We start from the raw sequence: 17679 nt of genomic DNA on the forward strand, positions 1-17679 counted from the left end.
AGCGCTACTCCTAACAGATTATTCAGAAAAACTAGTAAGTGTGGCTTTCAGGTTTTGATTTATAGTTGGAAATTAGAGCTTTCCCTCCAGTTCTCAGTGTTGAGTTTTGTTTTTATCGTCAAAATCCAGTAAAAAATTGTTTATCTTTAAATTACTGCACTTCTTGTTTTTTTCTGTTTATGCATTAATGGTAAAACTTTAGTTTAATGTTGAATGTTTAACCATCTTTTAAAGACCAAAGCCATCAACAGGAAGCAGCCGATGCGCTACCAGATGGACAACTACGAGCAGCCGAGCCGGCGGGCGATGAGACCCACCGAGACGGAGGATGTGGCCGTAAAGGTGAGGGTCAAAGTTCAGCAGCTCTGAAAGGGTTAAAGCTTATACAGCAAACAAAAACTAAACTTTGTTCAGTTTTCAAGATTAGAAATGATGATCACCAAGGGCAAGAAAAGGAGAAAAGCAGTTTGAAAGAAGTCTTGATCAAGAGACTTTCTGATGAGTTTTCACCACTGGACCCAGTTATTCTAGGAAATGTTTTTTTTATTATTTTAAACCTCTTAAGTCTCATGACTCTCATGGTAAGAATTAAATCACCAACTAAACAGAAGCCTGTCCTGGTTGCTGACTCCCCTAAGATTTGAGGAATTAAACCCAAATAACAGCCAAACACTGTTTTTATTAGTGACTTGACTGAAAATTGGTATAAAACTAAAATGAAATAAATAAATACAGATAATAATAATTACAAAAATAAAACAGAAAACAGTTGGATTGATAACTTGACTAAAAATAAATAAACAAAAAAGCAGTTTTGTAACTTGGCTAAAAACAGATTGATTGGTAACAAAACTAAATAAAAAATAATAATGAAATAAGAACCAAAACAAAAAAATAACCAAAAAGCAGAAAACAGTTTGATTGGTAACTTTTTCAAATTGTTAAATAAATAAAAACAAAACAAAAAGACAACAGGCAAAATTTGTAGCATTTTTTGCAGCTTGTCATTTTAAGTTTGCTCCACCTTATAAACCTTTAAAACGTAAAAAGGGCGCACACACATGACTTTGCATGCGTTGTGTTTTGCGTGGCCTTGCACAGGAAATGCAGAATTCACACGAGAATTAGTTGCCCCTTGTAGGGTCTTGTGAAAGTGTCCAAATTTTTCTCACCGCTCTGTAAACGCTTCTCTTCCTGTCCCATCCCTGCGGAGTGATGCTCCTGTCCAGACGACTGTCCGCTGATTAAAGCAGGATCTGCTTCTTTCCCACCCGCGTCGCTCCGTTTCTGTTCGGATAATCGCTCCGTTTCTGTTCAGATAATCGCTCGGTTTCTGTTCGGATAATCGCTCGGTTTCTGTTCGGATAATCGCTCCGTTTCTGTTCGGATAATCGCTCCGTTTCTGTTCGGATAATCGCTCCGTTTCTGTTCGGATAATCGCTCGGTTTCTGTTCGGATAATCGCTCGGTTTCTGTTCGGATAATCGCTCCGTTTCTGTTCGGATAATCGCTCCGTTTCTGTTCGGATAATCGCTCCGTTTCTGTTCAGATAATCGCTCCGTTTCTGTTCAGATAATCGCTCCGTTTCTGTTCAGATAATCGCTCCGTTTCTGTTCGGATAATCGCTCCGTTTCTGTTCGGATAATCGCTCCGTTTCTGTTCGGATAATCGCTCCGTTTCTGTTCGGATAATCGCTCGGTTTCTGTTCGGATAATCGCTCGGTTTCTGTTCGGATAATCGCTCGGTTTCTGTTCGGATAATCGCTCCGTTTCTGTTCGGATAATCGCTCCGTTTCTGTTCGGATAATCGCTCCGTTTCTGTTCAGATAATCGCTCGGTTTCTGTTCGGATAATCGCTCCGTTTCTGTTCGGATAATCGCTCCGTTTCTGTTCAGATAATCGCTCCGTTTCTGTTCGGATAATCGCTCCGTTTCTGTTCGGATAATCGCTCGGTTTCTGTTCGGATAATCGCTCCGTTTCTGTTCGGATAATCGCTCGGTTTCTGTTCGAATAATCGCTCGGTTTCTGTTCAGATAATCGCTCCGTTTCTGTTCAGATAATCGCTCCGTTTCTGTTCGGATAATCGCTCCGTTTCTGTTCAGATAATCGCTCCGTTTCTGTTCGGATAATCGCTCGGTTTCTGTTCGGATAATCGCTCGGTTTCTGTTCGGATAATCGCTCGGTTTCTGTTCGGATAATCGCTCCGTTTCTGTTCGGATAATCGCTCCGTTTCTGTTCAGATAATCGCTCCGTTTCTGTTCGGATAATCGCTCCGTTTCTGTTCGGATAATCGCTCGGTTTCTGTTCAGATAATCGCTCCGTTTCTGTTCGGATAATCGCTCCGTTTCTGTTCGGATAATCGCTCCGTTTCTGTTCAGATAATCGCTCCGTTTCTGTTCGGATAATCGCTCCGTTTCTGTTCGGATAATCGCTCGGTTTCTGTTCAGATAATCGCTCGGTTTCTGTTCAGATAATCGTTCCGTTTCTGTTCAGATAATCGCTCCGTTTCTGTTCAGATAATCGCTCCGTTTCTGTTCAGATAATCGCTCCGTTTCTGTTCAGATAATCGCTCCGTTTCTGTTCGGACAATCGCTCGGTCAGCATCAGGACTCAGGTTTCATGGACAACGGAAAAATAATTTCACTTTTTAGGCCTGAAACGATTCATCGGCTTAATTGTGATTAATGGGTTACTGAAATAATCATCAAGTAATTTAGTAATCGATTCATGTAGAGTCCACAAACTCAAAAAAGTGGTGATGTAAACATTTTTCATTTAAATTAAAAATCTTTGTCTGTAAATATGGTTTAGCCAAAACGTTTCACTTGGCAGTTTTAGCTTCACCTGGTTCAGATTTACTAAATAAATGCTGTATTTTTTTATTTTAGACAATAAAATGTTTATTTTCTGATTTTAAAACGGGATTCAGTTATTTGTTTATTTGTATCTTTTAATGTTTTTCTAATATTGTATAAAAAAAAGGCTTACGTGGTTGAAAAGTCTGAAGAATGAGACATTTTAATCATAGGAATAATAAATACTAAAATAATTGTTAGTTGCAGGCCTACTTTGGAGGAACTTTGCAGAGATTTAATTTGTTGCTCATGGATGCAGTTTTGTTTTTATGTAGATGACATTGACTGGTAATGAGTTTTTAACATTTTGAATTTAGACATGAATATTAGCAGAAATAGGAAGGGTTTTAGTTTTTTCTAATTATTAATGAGAATGTTTTCCAGCTTGTATTGGATTATTTCCTTGTTGGTGTAATAAGATTAAATCCTGGTCAAACCCTGAACTCATTTTCTGACTCCAGTCGCCCTGTGTTACATGTGTTCTCCTCATTTTCCTGTTTTTCTTCATTTTTCCCACGGGAGCTCTGACACCAGTCTGTGATGTCCACTATGTTTGTTATTGTTCATTATCTGTGGGTGTTCTGGTTTTTATTATCACAAAATTTATAAAAATCTGAAAAAATAACCTAAATCAGCTCTGTAATCTGGGCACAAAGCATCGATCCATTTTCCTTCTACATGTGCATCAAATGTGACCTAATATATTCGGCGTCTCTCTCTGTCTATTATTTAAATCTTTCCCCAAATCAAACAAAAACAAACTCCAAGCAGCTTATCGTGAGTGTTTTCTCCAACAGAAACAAAAGATGCTGCTTTCTCTGGATTCCTGTTGGGACCAGTAACATGTGGCGAGGGAATGAAAAACCTGGGGGGGGTTCTTGTTAGATAAAATAAACATAAAAATAAACATGTAAAAGCAACAGATGGGAGGAATGTAAACAGTGTCTGAGCAGGAGGAAGGGTTTCAGTGATTAGACTGTTGCTGCAGTTTTACACTGTAACAAGTTTATCGAGGTCTGACCAAATGTTCTGGAACTCTCCTGGGGTTGCCAGGTAACGGGGCTGGGCGTGGCTGGGGTTGCCAGGTAACGGGGCTGGGTTGCTAGGTAACGGCCTAGTGCCCATAGAATGTGACGCAACAAATGGGAGGTTTTTGAAATGCCTAATTCTCCAACATGAAAAATCATTAATTTATTGCCAATAAATGGCTGGTTGGTTTATAGAAAGCTATAGAGCAGCATAAAAATGTACCAAAAATGGAAATTTTTAAAAATTCATTTCACACTTCAGTTATTATCATAACTGTTCGATATCCATTTAGAAATAATTATTATGCAGACATCAATCACAAAAAATCTTCCTGCTGCTGAATATTAATGATTATGATCTGTTAAACGTGCCAACTCATCCTTTTATTACATTCATTATGTACTAAAATGCTTTTACTGGCTAATATTGGTAAAGACACCAACAGGAACCATAGAATTGCACAAAAATCCGTGAGTGACGGCGGAGTCCCTGCTCCAGATTCAGTGAAAGGTGAATTAAAATGCTGTTTACATCGTTTTAAACTGTGTGATTGTGAGTGGGAATAAAAATGGCAGCAGGTATTTTGTTCCATATAACACAGTAGGAGTGTAACAGGTAAACCTTTTATGGATGAAACTCCACTAAAAACCCACCGGTTTAGGATTGTACTTGAAACCTAATCAATTACAAATTTATTGATGGAACCTGAATTAATGTCGTGTTTTGATTATTGATTCTATGTTGCTTTGTGTTTCTGTGTTTGATATGATGTAAAGCACTTTGAAATGCCTTGCTGCTGAAATGTGCTATACAAATAAAATTTGATTTGATTGATTGACATAAAGAAAAAATAATACAACTTCATGTACTGTATGTAGGAACTTCACCTTTGCTGCTTTTTACGTTTTACTCCAGCTAGTTTCAGCACCTTTTCAGCTTAGGAATGTGGGAAGGGTTTAAAAAGGTGAAATGCTGTATTTGGTTTTATTTGTTGTCATTGTTTTTTAAGCTGTACTGCAGCTATTGGACTGAGAATGAGTGGAAAAAACAGCCAAAGTTCAAAAGAAAAACAGTGAAAACCTGTTGGAAGGAAAAGATCAAGATGAACATTAAATCAATCTGTTTTTTACTTTTTCACCTATCCTTCAAATGAATAAACATTTCAAGCTTTCTTTATTATCGTTGCCTAAAAATTGCCAGCTCATTGTTTTTGTACAATGTTTCTCTGATGAAAGTCAATGAACTTTATTTCTGCCAGATTCACTGGTATTTTTTCAGACTTGCTGACAGCTGTTTGGTTTCCCCCGTGTTGTGAACGCAGTACGTGTCATTCCTTGTGTGAAGCTGTTATCTAACCACTGTCCACTCCTGTGAACTCGCTCACAGAACTTCTTAAACTCGGGTCGGGTCACGTGCTTTGCTCTTGTAGGTCAGTGCGTAACAGTGAAACGGCACGTACGCAGGCTCAGACATCTGCTGTTGCTACGAAATGTCTCCAAAACGATGCAGTCACAGTTTGCTTCGTCTCTGTTTCCGTCCAGGTGAGCAACGGCTCCTTCACCTGGGGAAACAACCAGCTGACCCTGTCAGACATCAGCATACGCATCCCCACAGGTCAGCCTCCGTTTCTGCTTTAAAAATTAATCTTATCAAGCTCTTATTGTTGTCTCTGCGTTTGGTTTCTCCACAACACAAAATAATGTCAATGTAAAGCTGTTGAGCACGGCGGTGGAGGGGTGATGATTTGGCCTGTCACAATAAGCAATGAATCAATTAACGGCATAATAAATTGAAACAAATGTAATAATTTCCATTTGCATGATTTGTCCTTTTTCTCTTTTTACCAAAAATGGGATGATAAAAGTCGTCAGTCTGGTGTTTTGGTCTCAACTAATCCTTTTGTTTTTGGAGGATAATCTTGTTTACAGAGACATAATATTTAATTTTATCTGTTGTTTTGTTTATTTATTTTGGATATTTAAAATATATTCCAGCTCCAGTGTTAAATGTTCAGTAGAATTTATAGTTTAATGCCATTATGATTATATTAGTTGAAAATGGTCTCAAAACAACAATTTTATCATCCAGCTAAATTTGTCATTGTGACAGAAATAACCCAACCTGGATACTATGCAAGTTTATACTCCTTTCTGCTCCTTTTCACATATTTATTTTGATTATTTCATGAACTATTCATATTTCGTGAGTGAATGGAATAAAAAAATGAAATGAAAATTGAGTTGAGTCAAGAGTCAAATACAGGAAAAACATGAAGGTGGGTTTATAAATCCAACTTTTTCTCTGGGGAATAATGCACTTTAGGTCTGACTTACAGTTTTTAAATGCAACATTGTTTAAACTGGTGCAAAAAGCACTGAAATTGACTATTTTCTCTAGTTATTAATTGGCACTACATCATAAAATTAGCCTGAAAAATTGTATACATTTTTTGTTAAGTTTCTAAAGGCCAGTTGATTGATTGAGAAGTAAAACTCCACACCAGATTATGTTGATGAATTTCTCAAACTGTCCAGTCTGCATGAGTTTTTTTGTTGATTTTATTTAAACTGCATAATATTTAAATAAAAGTAAGTTTTTTCATTTATATTTTATGAGAAAATGTAACTTTTTAGAACTACTAAACTTTTTTGAAATTAGCAAGTTGGTTTATTTGGGGACATAAAATAACTTTCTGTTCTGGAGTCAAAAGCTTCTGTAAACTATTATTTTTGGATTAGCTGAAGCATCAGATTATTAGTAAATGGTTCAAAGTTGATGTTAGCATGCTGCTAAAATCTGAGCTCAGGCTGCTGCTGTCAGGAACCAGAGTCAGGCCGTGTGCGGATCGAGTGTCAGGAAGCCGGACAGATGGACCGGGCAGAGTTTCACTCAGTCCAGTCGTCCTCTGGGATGTGACCTCCCTGCAATCCCAGTCATGCTACTACTAAGCAAACAGCAGCTCCAGCTTCTCTTCTCTGCCAAAGTACTGAAGAGGAAGTAACTGGACATCTTGAAGGATTCTGCTTCAGAAATTATAACTGCAAGGTTGACTCAGAAAGACGGCTAAGTTTAGGCATGTTCTGCATATGTTCAGATTTAGTCACTGGAGGTGGAACATTTCCAGGATGTTTGCAACAGAATCAGTGATCTGTTTACATTTCAAATTACTGCAGTTTATCCCACATATGTTCTTTTCATTTAATAGTTATAGCTTACAGTACTCACAGGAAGCAGAACAATATTGCTCTTTAATGTAACTGTCATTAATTTGCTCATTAGATGAAAACATTCACCTCATATTTGATTTGTTTCCATGGCAGGTCAGTTAACGATGATCGTGGGTCAGGTGGGATGTGGGAAATCCTCCCTGCTGCTGGCCATGCTGGGCGAGATGCAGGCCATCGATGGAAGAGTTTACTGGAGCAAGTAAGTCAGCGGAATAACATCTGGATTATATCTAAGAGAGAGAAAATGGCATTGCTGCAACACTGTATTTAAAAAAGCCAGATTAAGCTCAAAATGCACATTAAGAATGTGCATTTTTAAAAAGCTGCTCTTCACTGTTTGTTTTTTGGCTAGCTCGCTAGCTCTCCACTAATGCTAGCTTTGCGAATAATAAGAGTATCTCCTGTTATGTTTTGTGCTTTACATACAGAAGCAGGAACATAAAAAAATATATATTATTTCTTTTATTTATACATCTAAGCACTTTTCCTAAATGCAAAGGAAAGTGTTTGTTTGCAACATCTAACAGATGCAAGATTAGAAGAAAGCTACTTATTGTTAGGTCATTATTTTACTAAAATCATTTTTAAATTAACAAAAACAGAAACAATTTTTATTTTTTTATTATTAATTTGTGGAATTGGTGGCTTTTAAAGAACTGGAGCTGAAATTCACTTCACAGTTTCCTGTTTTTAAGTCAATTTTTGGTGGCTAACCAAGGCTAGCTACCACTGCTAGCTTTCCCCAAAAATGTGGCTCCATGTTGATGCATCTTTCACTGCTTTTCAAATATCATCCATGGAAAGTTCACATAAAGGTTCAACAGTTTTAGCGTGGGAACAAAAAGCTACATTTCTCCCTCTGTTTATAGGACAGCTTTAGCGAGCTAGCTAGTGGTGCTAACTATGAGATGCATATAGATATTATCTCTGGCATATTTTACTACATTTATAAGTATAACAAATTAAGTATGAACATATATTTCCACTGTAAAGATGAAGTGGAAAATTGCTTGTGAATGTCATACTTCACAATGTTAATGCATTTTTTGTTTCTAAAAACAAAAAGTGGAAAACTTTAAAAAAAATTTAAAGGATTTGAGAAATTCAATTGTTTCACAGAGCTGGAAGAAGAAAGTAAACTTCAGCGTTTTTAGGACATTTTTTGGTTGCTAGCAAATTAGGCTAGCTGCTAATGCTAACTTTGCTAACAGAAAGTGTGTTAACTGTTGTGCACTTGGCTTACAAACACAGGAATCCACTTTTATGCCTTTTTAACAGAATAAATTGCTTAGTAATTCACAAATTGGTTCATTAAGCATAAATTAGGGCAACACTTTTTGTTGCACCTTTATGTGGCCGTTTGTATTTTGTTGCCAATTTTGCTGCATTAAATAAACAAGTAGCTTTGGAGCTAAAAGTTATTGATTTTACTTCATTTGGACTAGTTAGCCTGTTCAGCTAACTGCTAATGTTAGCAGGCCTTATTGCTATGTCGCTAAAGAAGGAATGCAGACAAAAAATATTAAAAAGCAACACAGAAATAGATATTCTACCTAAAGGAATAAGGAAAGTGGAGGTTATAGGGAATGTGACACACTGTCCCTGAGTTGACTCATATAAGTAGAATTTAATTTAATCACAGTTACAGATTTAAACTTTAAGGTCTGTCTCAGCAGACCAAGCGGTTTTCAAAAGATGCTTTAAAAAACGGTTCTCTTATCCTAGTTTCTAACGAACATCTTGATGCTCCAGAGCTGCACACTAACATTTCTGCAGATGTTTGGTTGTGTTTTTGTCTGTTTTCGTGTCTTTGGTTTCACTTTATTTCCTGCCTTCATGCCAATCAGGCTGCCTGATTGTGAGATGGCCCACGAAGGGAATATCAGGTACTTTATTTCTGTCCGTGGTGTGTTCATCCTGAAACATTATCACGTAAGCAAGGTTTCTGCTAGATTACCTCTCTCTGTAAGAGCGCATCTAAATTATCCTCAATCTCTTTAACTGTTGGGATGGGAAGTATTTTAATTTAAGTTGCAGCAAGTAAAATCTGCACAAATACGCAAATTACAAGCAAATTACTCATCTATTTTATGAAGCATGTTATGATTATTAACAGTTACCCATACTTTACCAAGCTTCCAAACTTCACAACTAAAGTAAATAAAAGCTGCTTTAAATCCCTGAAGCCCATAAATATGAGACATCATTATCGAAGAAGCCACAAAACCTAATTATCACAGACAGACAGGCAGTGACAGCATCACTTACTCTTCTTTCCTGGGAGGGAAGGTTAATGTGATAATCAGCTGGCCATCTAATAACACATAATCACTGTCTGCAGTTTGACATGCTAGCTTTTTGTTTTATGATGAGGTCCATGCGTTTCTTTGACTCTGTTTGCTGCTTTGTCTGTTTTTGCACGTTTTCAATGGCGGATAATTGAGTCGTGGGTGAATTCTGACTAAGATACTGATTTTGACAGTTGGTCAGAGACAGAGGACTCTGAGGAGGACGTCGGGAGGTACAAGCTCTTCTGATCGTGACCCGTTTGACCCGTCGTTCGCCTCTCCTGCTCCTCCCTTCATCCGTTCTAACCTTGTTCATTTTTGTGCCTCTTAAAAAAAGAGGATGCTGGTTTGAACTTGCTCATGAACACCTATGCATGTGCAAAAGTACTTTCATTTTTTGATAAAGTGTACTAAAATACTGTCCATGTTTATTATTTATGTTGCATTTGTGAATCTTTATAAAAGGTGAAACATGTAGCTAAAGTTCAGTTAGCATTCTACAACTTTTAGATGTTTCACTTCTTTGTGTTTTGTGTCTTTCTGAATCTCTTCGAAGATCTTTATGCTGAGGATGAAATCTTCCCCTTTTGATTCAGGAATGCTGGACATCTAAAAGTTGCAGGACAAACTGGTTTTAGACTGTTCACATTTTGCCCCTTTGCTGTAAAAATATGAACAGTCCCTTCCTACCAGCAGATTCTGCTGCTGAGTTGTTGTCGTCCATGTGTTCAGGACAAACCGCCGTCTGCAGAGTTTTATCTTGTTAATCTGCTGCTGGTTTCCCATGAGAATGCCGTCAGTTTGTGCCGTCTGATTGTTTTTTTAGAGCTGGGAGTCATCGCTCTGCTGAACAAAACGCTAATATCTGACATATGTAGCTGTTTTTATGCTTCAATAGAGATGGTACTGCAACTTAAAATCAGAAAAAGTACAGATGGTATGGAAAATATTATATATAATATTCAAAAAGAGTTTGATAATGTGCTTCTAAGGGTGTTTTCACACCTGACAGTCTGGTGAACTCAGTTTGATCCAGTCTGCTCCACCTCCAGCTGCTGTGGTTCTGACCCAAACCAACCTGTTCCCCTCCTGGTCTGTGGGGGCGCTGCACTAAGAACCACTGAAGGAAACGACACAAAAACCTCTGAAGACACTGAGAGCAACTTCCTTCTTCACCAGATGGAAACAAGATGGAGGCGTCAGATTTTAGAGTTGGAGGATTTCTGTTTAGTCTTTGGCTGAAGACCAGGAGCCATTTCTGCTGCTAGCGCTAGGCTAGCTCATTTGTTTTGGTTGTATTTACCCAGAATGCCTTGCACTGTAGTTCACTTCCTGCTTTTGGAGCAGTCCCTGGTCCACTTGGTGTTCACATATGGACTCAAACTGAACCAGAATTCACTTCAACCGAACCCAAAGGTTTGTAGGAATATCAGAGTTTGATTTATTTTTTTGGTCTGATTTGTCACACCTTCTAACTGGACCGAACTTTTAAAACAAATGGATTGGCGTTGGATTAACTCAGACCAAACATGGCTGATGTAATTCCACCCTGAGATTATGATCTTTTTGTTGTTCCCAGATTCTTTTGATTGTTTCCATTTTCCATACCTGTTAAAACTGTGATAATTCAAGTCTCAGAAGAAAAGTTTATTCTAACAAACCCCAGAATGTTGCAGATTTACGATCTGGCATCAAATGATGTTTCAGAATAAACTACCGAGCTTCTTGAGTTTTAGTTCCTTCTGCAGCATTTAGTCGAGACTCCCAGCAAGATGCTACGGTGATTTATTTTTATGAGTTGCTTTATCTGGTCCTGGTTTAATTTTTTCCCCGCAGGTCATATTTAACCCTTTCCATTCTCCGCCTTTATCCCTCATAACTGGTGAATTGTTTTTTGTGTTGTGGAGTTTGACTGTTTTCCAAACGTTGTCGTCCTTCCGCCATCAGCATTCCTTCTCTCTGAAGCTTCATGGAGGCAGAATATTTTTTTCTCATTTAATGTCTTTTTGCCTTCATTTCCCATAATGCCTCCAGCAAGAACAGGAACTCTGTAGCCTACGCTGCCCAGAAGTCTTGGCTGCTTAACGCCACGGTGGAGGACAACATCACCTTTGGCAGTCCCTTCAACAAGCAACGGTAACGTTGAGTTTTCCTTTGACTGGCAAATCACCGCAGTTTATTTGTAAAATTTAAATAAAATACTTTTTGTCATTGTATGGCAAACTTAGGAAAAAGGTCAAGGGTCGCTAAGGTTAGCTTAAGGTTACCGAAGTTCTACCACATTTTGTTGTGGAATTTATTTTTAGAGCTAACAACATTAGCAGGAGCTAACACCATAGTAAAAACTAAATCTATTAACATGAGCTAACACAATTAGCAGGAACTAAATCTATTAGCACAAGCTGACGAGTTAGCAAGAGCTAAGACCATTAGCAGGAACTAAAAACATTAGCAAGTGCTAACACCAGTAGCAGCATCTGAAACCATTAATCCTGCAGCTGGAGCTAACATCATTAGCAAGAACTAACTGGAAACCAACAAATTCTGATAATGAATGGACATTTCCAACTTTAAGTCTTTGTAACGCACCATTCTACTAAGTTAGAGGAAATGTTGCTTAATGAAAACAGCTGGAGTTAGAAACTGGAGTTCTTTGCAGCAAACTGTCGGGTCGGCCTTTCCAAGCACAAGCAGCTCCAGGTTTTTTACCGATTCTGTCTTGACTCTGACTGCTGTTCTGGGTCTGGGTCTTATTTAGGTACAAAGCTGTGATCGACGCGTGCTCCCTTCAGCCGGACATCGACCTGCTGCCTTTTGGAGATCAGACTGAGATTGGGGAGAGGGTTAGTCTCTGTAATCCATTACTAAAGTACTAAATATTTACTGTCATGTCGTGGAGTAATGCCGGAGTCTGTCCTGATGTTTTGTGATGTCTGTGTTTCAGGGGATCAACCTGAGTGGGGGTCAGAGGCAGAGAATCTGTGTGGCCAGGGCTTTGTACCAAAACACCAACATTGTCTTTTTGGTAAGTTACCGTTTCCCTGAAATGCACAAAATACGTAAAATGGAGGAACAATTCATATTTAGCACATTTAGCATAAAACATACATCTTCGGCGTCAAAGTCTTTATGTGCAGTTATACACCAGATATCTGTTCACACCAACTAAAGTAATCATCTAATTTACTGTTAACTAAATTAGCTCAGGCTAACACTATTAGCATGAGCTAACACAATTAGCCACATATAAAATGATTAGCAAGAGCTAACACCATTAGCCAAATCTGAAACCTCTAGTTACAGGTAACACCATTAGCAAGACATGGAACCATTAGCTAGAGCTAACACCATTAGCCAGAGTTAACACCATTGGCTTCACCAGAAGCAGATTCAAGTTTCAGATCGGTTCATCCAGAATCCAGACCTGAATCTACAATGTAACAGAAAAAATATTGAACCAAATAATACATTTTATACATTTATAAAGTCTCGTTATTTTAATTTAATTTAAGTTACACAGGTTAAAGGTCACAATGGTAGCTAGACTGTTTCTTATTGGTCAGAAAAATTGTGCATTTTAACATCAGTGAGTGAATCCACTGTGGCTCCTTTTGGATGCTCTGAGTTTCTTAAATGAGACGAACAAGAATTCACATGTGAATCTGCTAATTGAATTGTATAATTTCCTGTTGGTTTAAATTCTTATCAGGCAGATATTCCACATTAACTCCCATCTCGGTCTTGGCGTTTCGCCCTCGTTGTAACGTCTGCAGTGCTCAGTGTTTTCCTTGACGTCGTCTGAATATGACACAACGTATCTGATCTGACGTCAGGCGCTCTCAGCATCATGTGGAAAACGTTTCCGACGCTGATCACCATTTGGCAGACACTTTCTGGTGTGGCTGAATTTTTAATTATCCAAACAGAGTCGGGCGCCAGACGCAGAGTGAAAATAACTCACACCCCGTGTAAACTTAAAGCTCAGGAAAGGCGTTGAAACATCCCCGCTCTCTGCTGCTGTTGGGTTTTTTTCTCTGAGGATTTCTGATTGCGATCTGGTTTGTGATGCGTTCGTGGTTTTCACGTCAAACAGGACGATCCGTTTTCAGCGCTGGACATCCACCTGAGCGATCACCTGATGCAGGAGGGAATCCTGAAGTTTCTGCAGGACGATAAGCGAACCGTGGTCCTCGTCACCCACAAGCTGCAGTACCTCATACACGCAGACTGGGTGAGACTCCCAAATCCAAAACTGAGCTGTGATTCTAAAGTCACCATGTAGCTTAAAAAAACCAGGTGAAAGATTCCACATTATTGTGATTTAATTAGCAAAAACAAAGCCAAGGTAGAAAACACATATGTAAAATATCAGTAATGAACTTTAAAGAAGTTAATATGTCTGTCCACCAATCTGTGAAGGGTTATGAGACTTAAAGTCCTCTATAATTTATATAATCAGAATAAAAATCATTTTATTGGCCAACATTGTTTGCAGAAACAAATAATTTGACTTTAGCTTCACACATCAGCAGCATGCAGACATTATGAATGAATAAATCAACTTTAGAGGCAACAAAAAGGTAAAATAAAAGGAACAAATATGTACATAATGTATGTATTGCTGTTGCAATAAGTAATAAACAGAGTTTTTTGACAAAAAAAATACTTTTAGTAGTATTTTTACTATGCTGCACTTTTTACTTTTACTTCTCATCACGACAAATGATAAACGATACGATAATGTCCAACCCTAGTGAAAAGATCGGAATTGGTCGAATTGGACTGCTATGAAAAGCCGGTAGTTTTACGTTAGCAAAGCTCCAGAAGGCCTGCAGCATCGTTTGGCAGAACGTAGAGATGTTTGACCACGATGTCTGGAGGAAACCAATCAAAACAAAGCTGCTAACCACGGCGGCGCTGGGTTGGTGACCAAATGGTGAGTCGTTCTGTCCTGCAGCTCTATAGATCCGTAGCTTTACGTTGTTGACGTTCTGTGTCCAGATCATAGCGATGAAGGACGGCTCGGTCCTCAGAGAGGGAACCCTGAAGGACATTCAGACTCACGACACACAGCTCTACGATCACTGGAAAACTCTGATGAACAGGCAGGACCAGGAGCTGGAGAAGGTAGATCACCGTTTCACCTCCAGATATTTACACTCCACATGACCTGGGATCAGGGCCAGGCCTCCACACCACCAGGGGGCCCAAGAGCACCAAGCTAACATGATTAAATATATATTTAAAGTAACAGTGAATAAAACAAACTAGATGCTGTTACGCATGTGAGAACAAATTATCGTTGTTGAGGAAATATAAGATTAAACATAAGACTCTATATTTCAAAATCCAAATATTTTGTTTAGTTTGCAACATATGTAAGTTTAGAATCAATATCCATAATAACCTGGTATGGCGTAAGCTAATTACTAATAATGCTAATGATAGCAGGTGTAGCGTAGCTGATAAAGCTAATGGTGTTAGCATGTTGGTAAGGGGGCCCCTAAATAAAAACCTGCTTAGGGCCCCAAAAATGCTTTGTTCGGCCCTGCCTGGGGCAGGTTGTGACTTTAATCTGCTGAATCTGCAGGATATTCAGCAGGACAGTCAGACGACTCTGGAGAGGAAGACGCTGCGCAGAGCGTTCTACTCCAGAGAAACAAAGAACCAGATGGACGATGAGGACGAAGGTGATGGAAACCTGATGGCGGCTGATGGAAACTTTCTCTTCTTCTGCTGCTTTCAGCTTTTTCACTAAATCAGATCGTTCTTATTCCAGAGGAGGAAGTGGAGGAAGAAGACGACGATAATTTCTCCACCACAACCAGCAGACGGTCCAAGATCCCGTGGAAGGTAACCAGTTGGAGACTCTGGCTCGAGTCGTAAAAATAAAAGATGTCAGAACTGACTAGGACTTGGAGCTTTAATTTATGTTTTCACACTAAGTCTCTGGATTTTTCTGTAAAGTACTTTGAATTGTTTTGTACACAAATTATGACACACAAATAAATTTGCCTTTGCCTTAGCTTGGACTTGACCCTTACAGACTTGGGACTTGACTCTGACTAGTCTCTTAGAGACTTGGAACATGAAAAACTTGAGATTAAATTTGGACAAGTCCTTGTGAGACAAGTCCAAGTCTCAGGACCTGACCGATGAAGACTTGAAACTGGAGTAAGACCTGGGACTTTTTTTGAACTTGTCCCTTAAATACTTGGGAATTGACTTGGACTTGTAGAAGATGACTTGTGAGCATGTCTGTCTCTTGGTTCTGTGCTCCGTGTCTCCAGATGTGCGGCTGCTACCTCTCCTCTGGAGGCTTCTTCATGGTCTTCCTCATGGTTTCCTCCAAGCTGCTGAAGCACTCGGTCATCGTTGCCATTGACTACTGCCTGGCTCTCTGGACGTCCACCAATCAGACAGCAGAAAACCTCCAGAACTGGACTGCAGCCAATCAGACGGCAGCGTTCCTGCAGAATGGGACCAGCTCCATAAACTCCACCGATATTTCTCCTCAATCCGAGGTTACAACATTTGTTTTAGCTTAATAATTAATAAAGCGCTACAGCTGTACTTTATTAATATCTTTTTTACACGTACAACAACAATATAAAATATTTGGATTTAAAGGTATGAAGCATTGACATAAAGAGTCATCTCTAGTGTGATCAAAATATTTATGAATAAAACGTATTTAAATTGCCTAGTATGAAAAATCTAAATAAATGTATTTTCAGTGCTGAATGCAGATCTAAGGAACATAAATATCTATTTCCCTTCAGGCCTGTTTCCATAAACAATAAATCAATTAATCACATGATAAATTATATTTACATTTGTATCATTTATTGTTTTTTTCTTTCTACCAAAAACTGGATGATTAAAATCTTCAGTTTCAGACGTTTTTGAAGGATAAATTCAGAATTCACTTGATTTATTGTTTTATTTATTTTAATATTTAAAATGTATTCCAGTTAATGTTAAATGTTTATTAGAATTTAAATTTATTGATCTTTGAGAATGTGTTCTTGCATTATTATACCATTATTACCATTATATTACTCAAAAATGGTTTTAAAACAACATTATTATTGTGATAATTTCTGGGAGAATTTCTCTGTCTTTATTACCTGTATCCTTCATTAATGAGTTTGACTGTTCATGTCAGTGTTTGCTTTATTTATTGATATGAATTTTTGCTCTGTTTTGTGTTTTGATGACCCGCAGCATGACGTGTACTACCTGCACGTGTTTTTCGTCCTCTGCGCGGCGGGGATCACCTTGTGCCTCATCACCTCCCTCTCTGTGGAGTTTCTGGGTCTTTCTGCTGCCACCAACCTGCATCACAACCTGCTCAACAAGATCATCCACGCCCCCATCAGGTAAACCAGGTCCGGTTCTGCAGACAAGTCGGAATATTTTGGGACCCAAAGCTCCCAAAATCTGCTCAGATTTGTTGAAACTGTCACTATGTTGTGACAGTTTGAGTCAGATAATCTGTGAAAAGTTCAGGCTCCTCTGCTCTCTAATAGTGTTAACCATTAACAACCAATCAGAGCCAGGAGGCGGGTCTTAGCGTTGTCAATCACCTCAGTGTGATCACAGGCTATGCTACGCTGCAGCTAGCTCTCGTGAATGCTAAGGCTACTTATAAATGAGTGGAGTCCATCTTTCTGATAACATACGGTATCCAACCTTTTGAATAATTTTAACTTTTTATTTCTGTCACTAATAATTTATAATCAATAATTTTTTTTTGCGAAATGGAAAATTAGGGGAAAAAGTTTAACTTCAAAGTGAAAACTGGTTTCTATAAAACTAACAATTAAGTAAAAATATTTAACACAAAATAATAAATTAGAGAAATTGCATTGTGAGACGGGAAGCACCAACTGACTGGACCTCGGTTGAATTGGGTCACTTTAAAAGGAGTAAATATTTACTTATTTAGTAGAAGTTAGTGTTCATGTTGATATTAAAGGGTAGTTTTTAAGAAAATCCATATTTTATTCATCATGGCTGTTTTGTAGAAGCTATAAAAACACTAACCCCAGTTTAGCAGACAGATGTGTTTTACTTTTTATTATTTTAAACCTTCCTGATGATTTTCTCAGGTTTTTTGACGTCACTCCTTTGGGGCAGATCCTTAACAGATTTTCTGCTGACACCAACATCATCGACCAGGTAAACGGAGAAAAATATTCTTCTGGAGTGAAGAGTTGTAGCTATTGACTGCCTTGTTGTAGATTTACAGATGTATTTGGTTGTTTCTGTTACTGTTT

The 17679-nt window shown here is 38.4% G+C and overlaps 1 protein-coding gene across 7 annotated transcripts in view; it reads left to right on the top strand.

Annotated features, from left to right (window-relative positions):
• abcc9 (ATP-binding cassette, sub-family C (CFTR/MRP), member 9) overlaps positions 1-17679 on the top strand; it is a 46017-nt gene that overhangs the window by 13562 nt on the left and 14776 nt on the right. For 5 of the 7 annotated variants that reach the window (XR_003598863.1, XR_003598864.1, XR_003598862.1 and 2 more), the window contains 15 exons: positions 235-342; positions 5424-5496; positions 7203-7308; positions 8957-8995; positions 9592-9630; positions 11432-11533; positions 12156-12240; positions 12342-12422; positions 13491-13628; positions 14399-14524; positions 14988-15087; positions 15177-15250; positions 15688-15921; positions 16625-16779; positions 17512-17581. Coding sequence is in view for 1 of the 7 variants with exons in the window: in XM_028043655.1 (XP_027899456.1) it covers positions 235-342; positions 5424-5496; positions 7203-7308; positions 8957-8995; positions 9592-9630; positions 11432-11533; positions 12156-12240; positions 12342-12422; positions 13491-13628; positions 14399-14524; positions 14988-15087; positions 15177-15250; positions 15688-15921; positions 16625-16779; positions 17512-17581 (1530 nt within the window). In the remaining 6 variants the exon portion in view is untranslated. The remainder of the gene's footprint in view (positions 1-234; positions 343-5423; positions 5497-7202; positions 7309-8956; positions 8996-9591; positions 9631-11431; positions 11534-12155; positions 12241-12341; positions 12423-13490; positions 13629-14398; positions 14525-14987; positions 15088-15176; positions 15251-15687; positions 15922-16624; positions 16780-17511; positions 17582-17679) is intronic. The other 2 variants (XR_003598866.1, XR_003598867.1) reach the window with 2 other exon arrangements.

This window comes from Xiphophorus couchianus, chromosome 17 (assembly GCF_001444195.1).
Source record: "Xiphophorus couchianus chromosome 17, X_couchianus-1.0, whole genome shotgun sequence".
In the NCBI taxonomy this organism is placed as follows: Eukaryota; Metazoa; Chordata; class Actinopteri; order Cyprinodontiformes; family Poeciliidae; genus Xiphophorus; species Xiphophorus couchianus.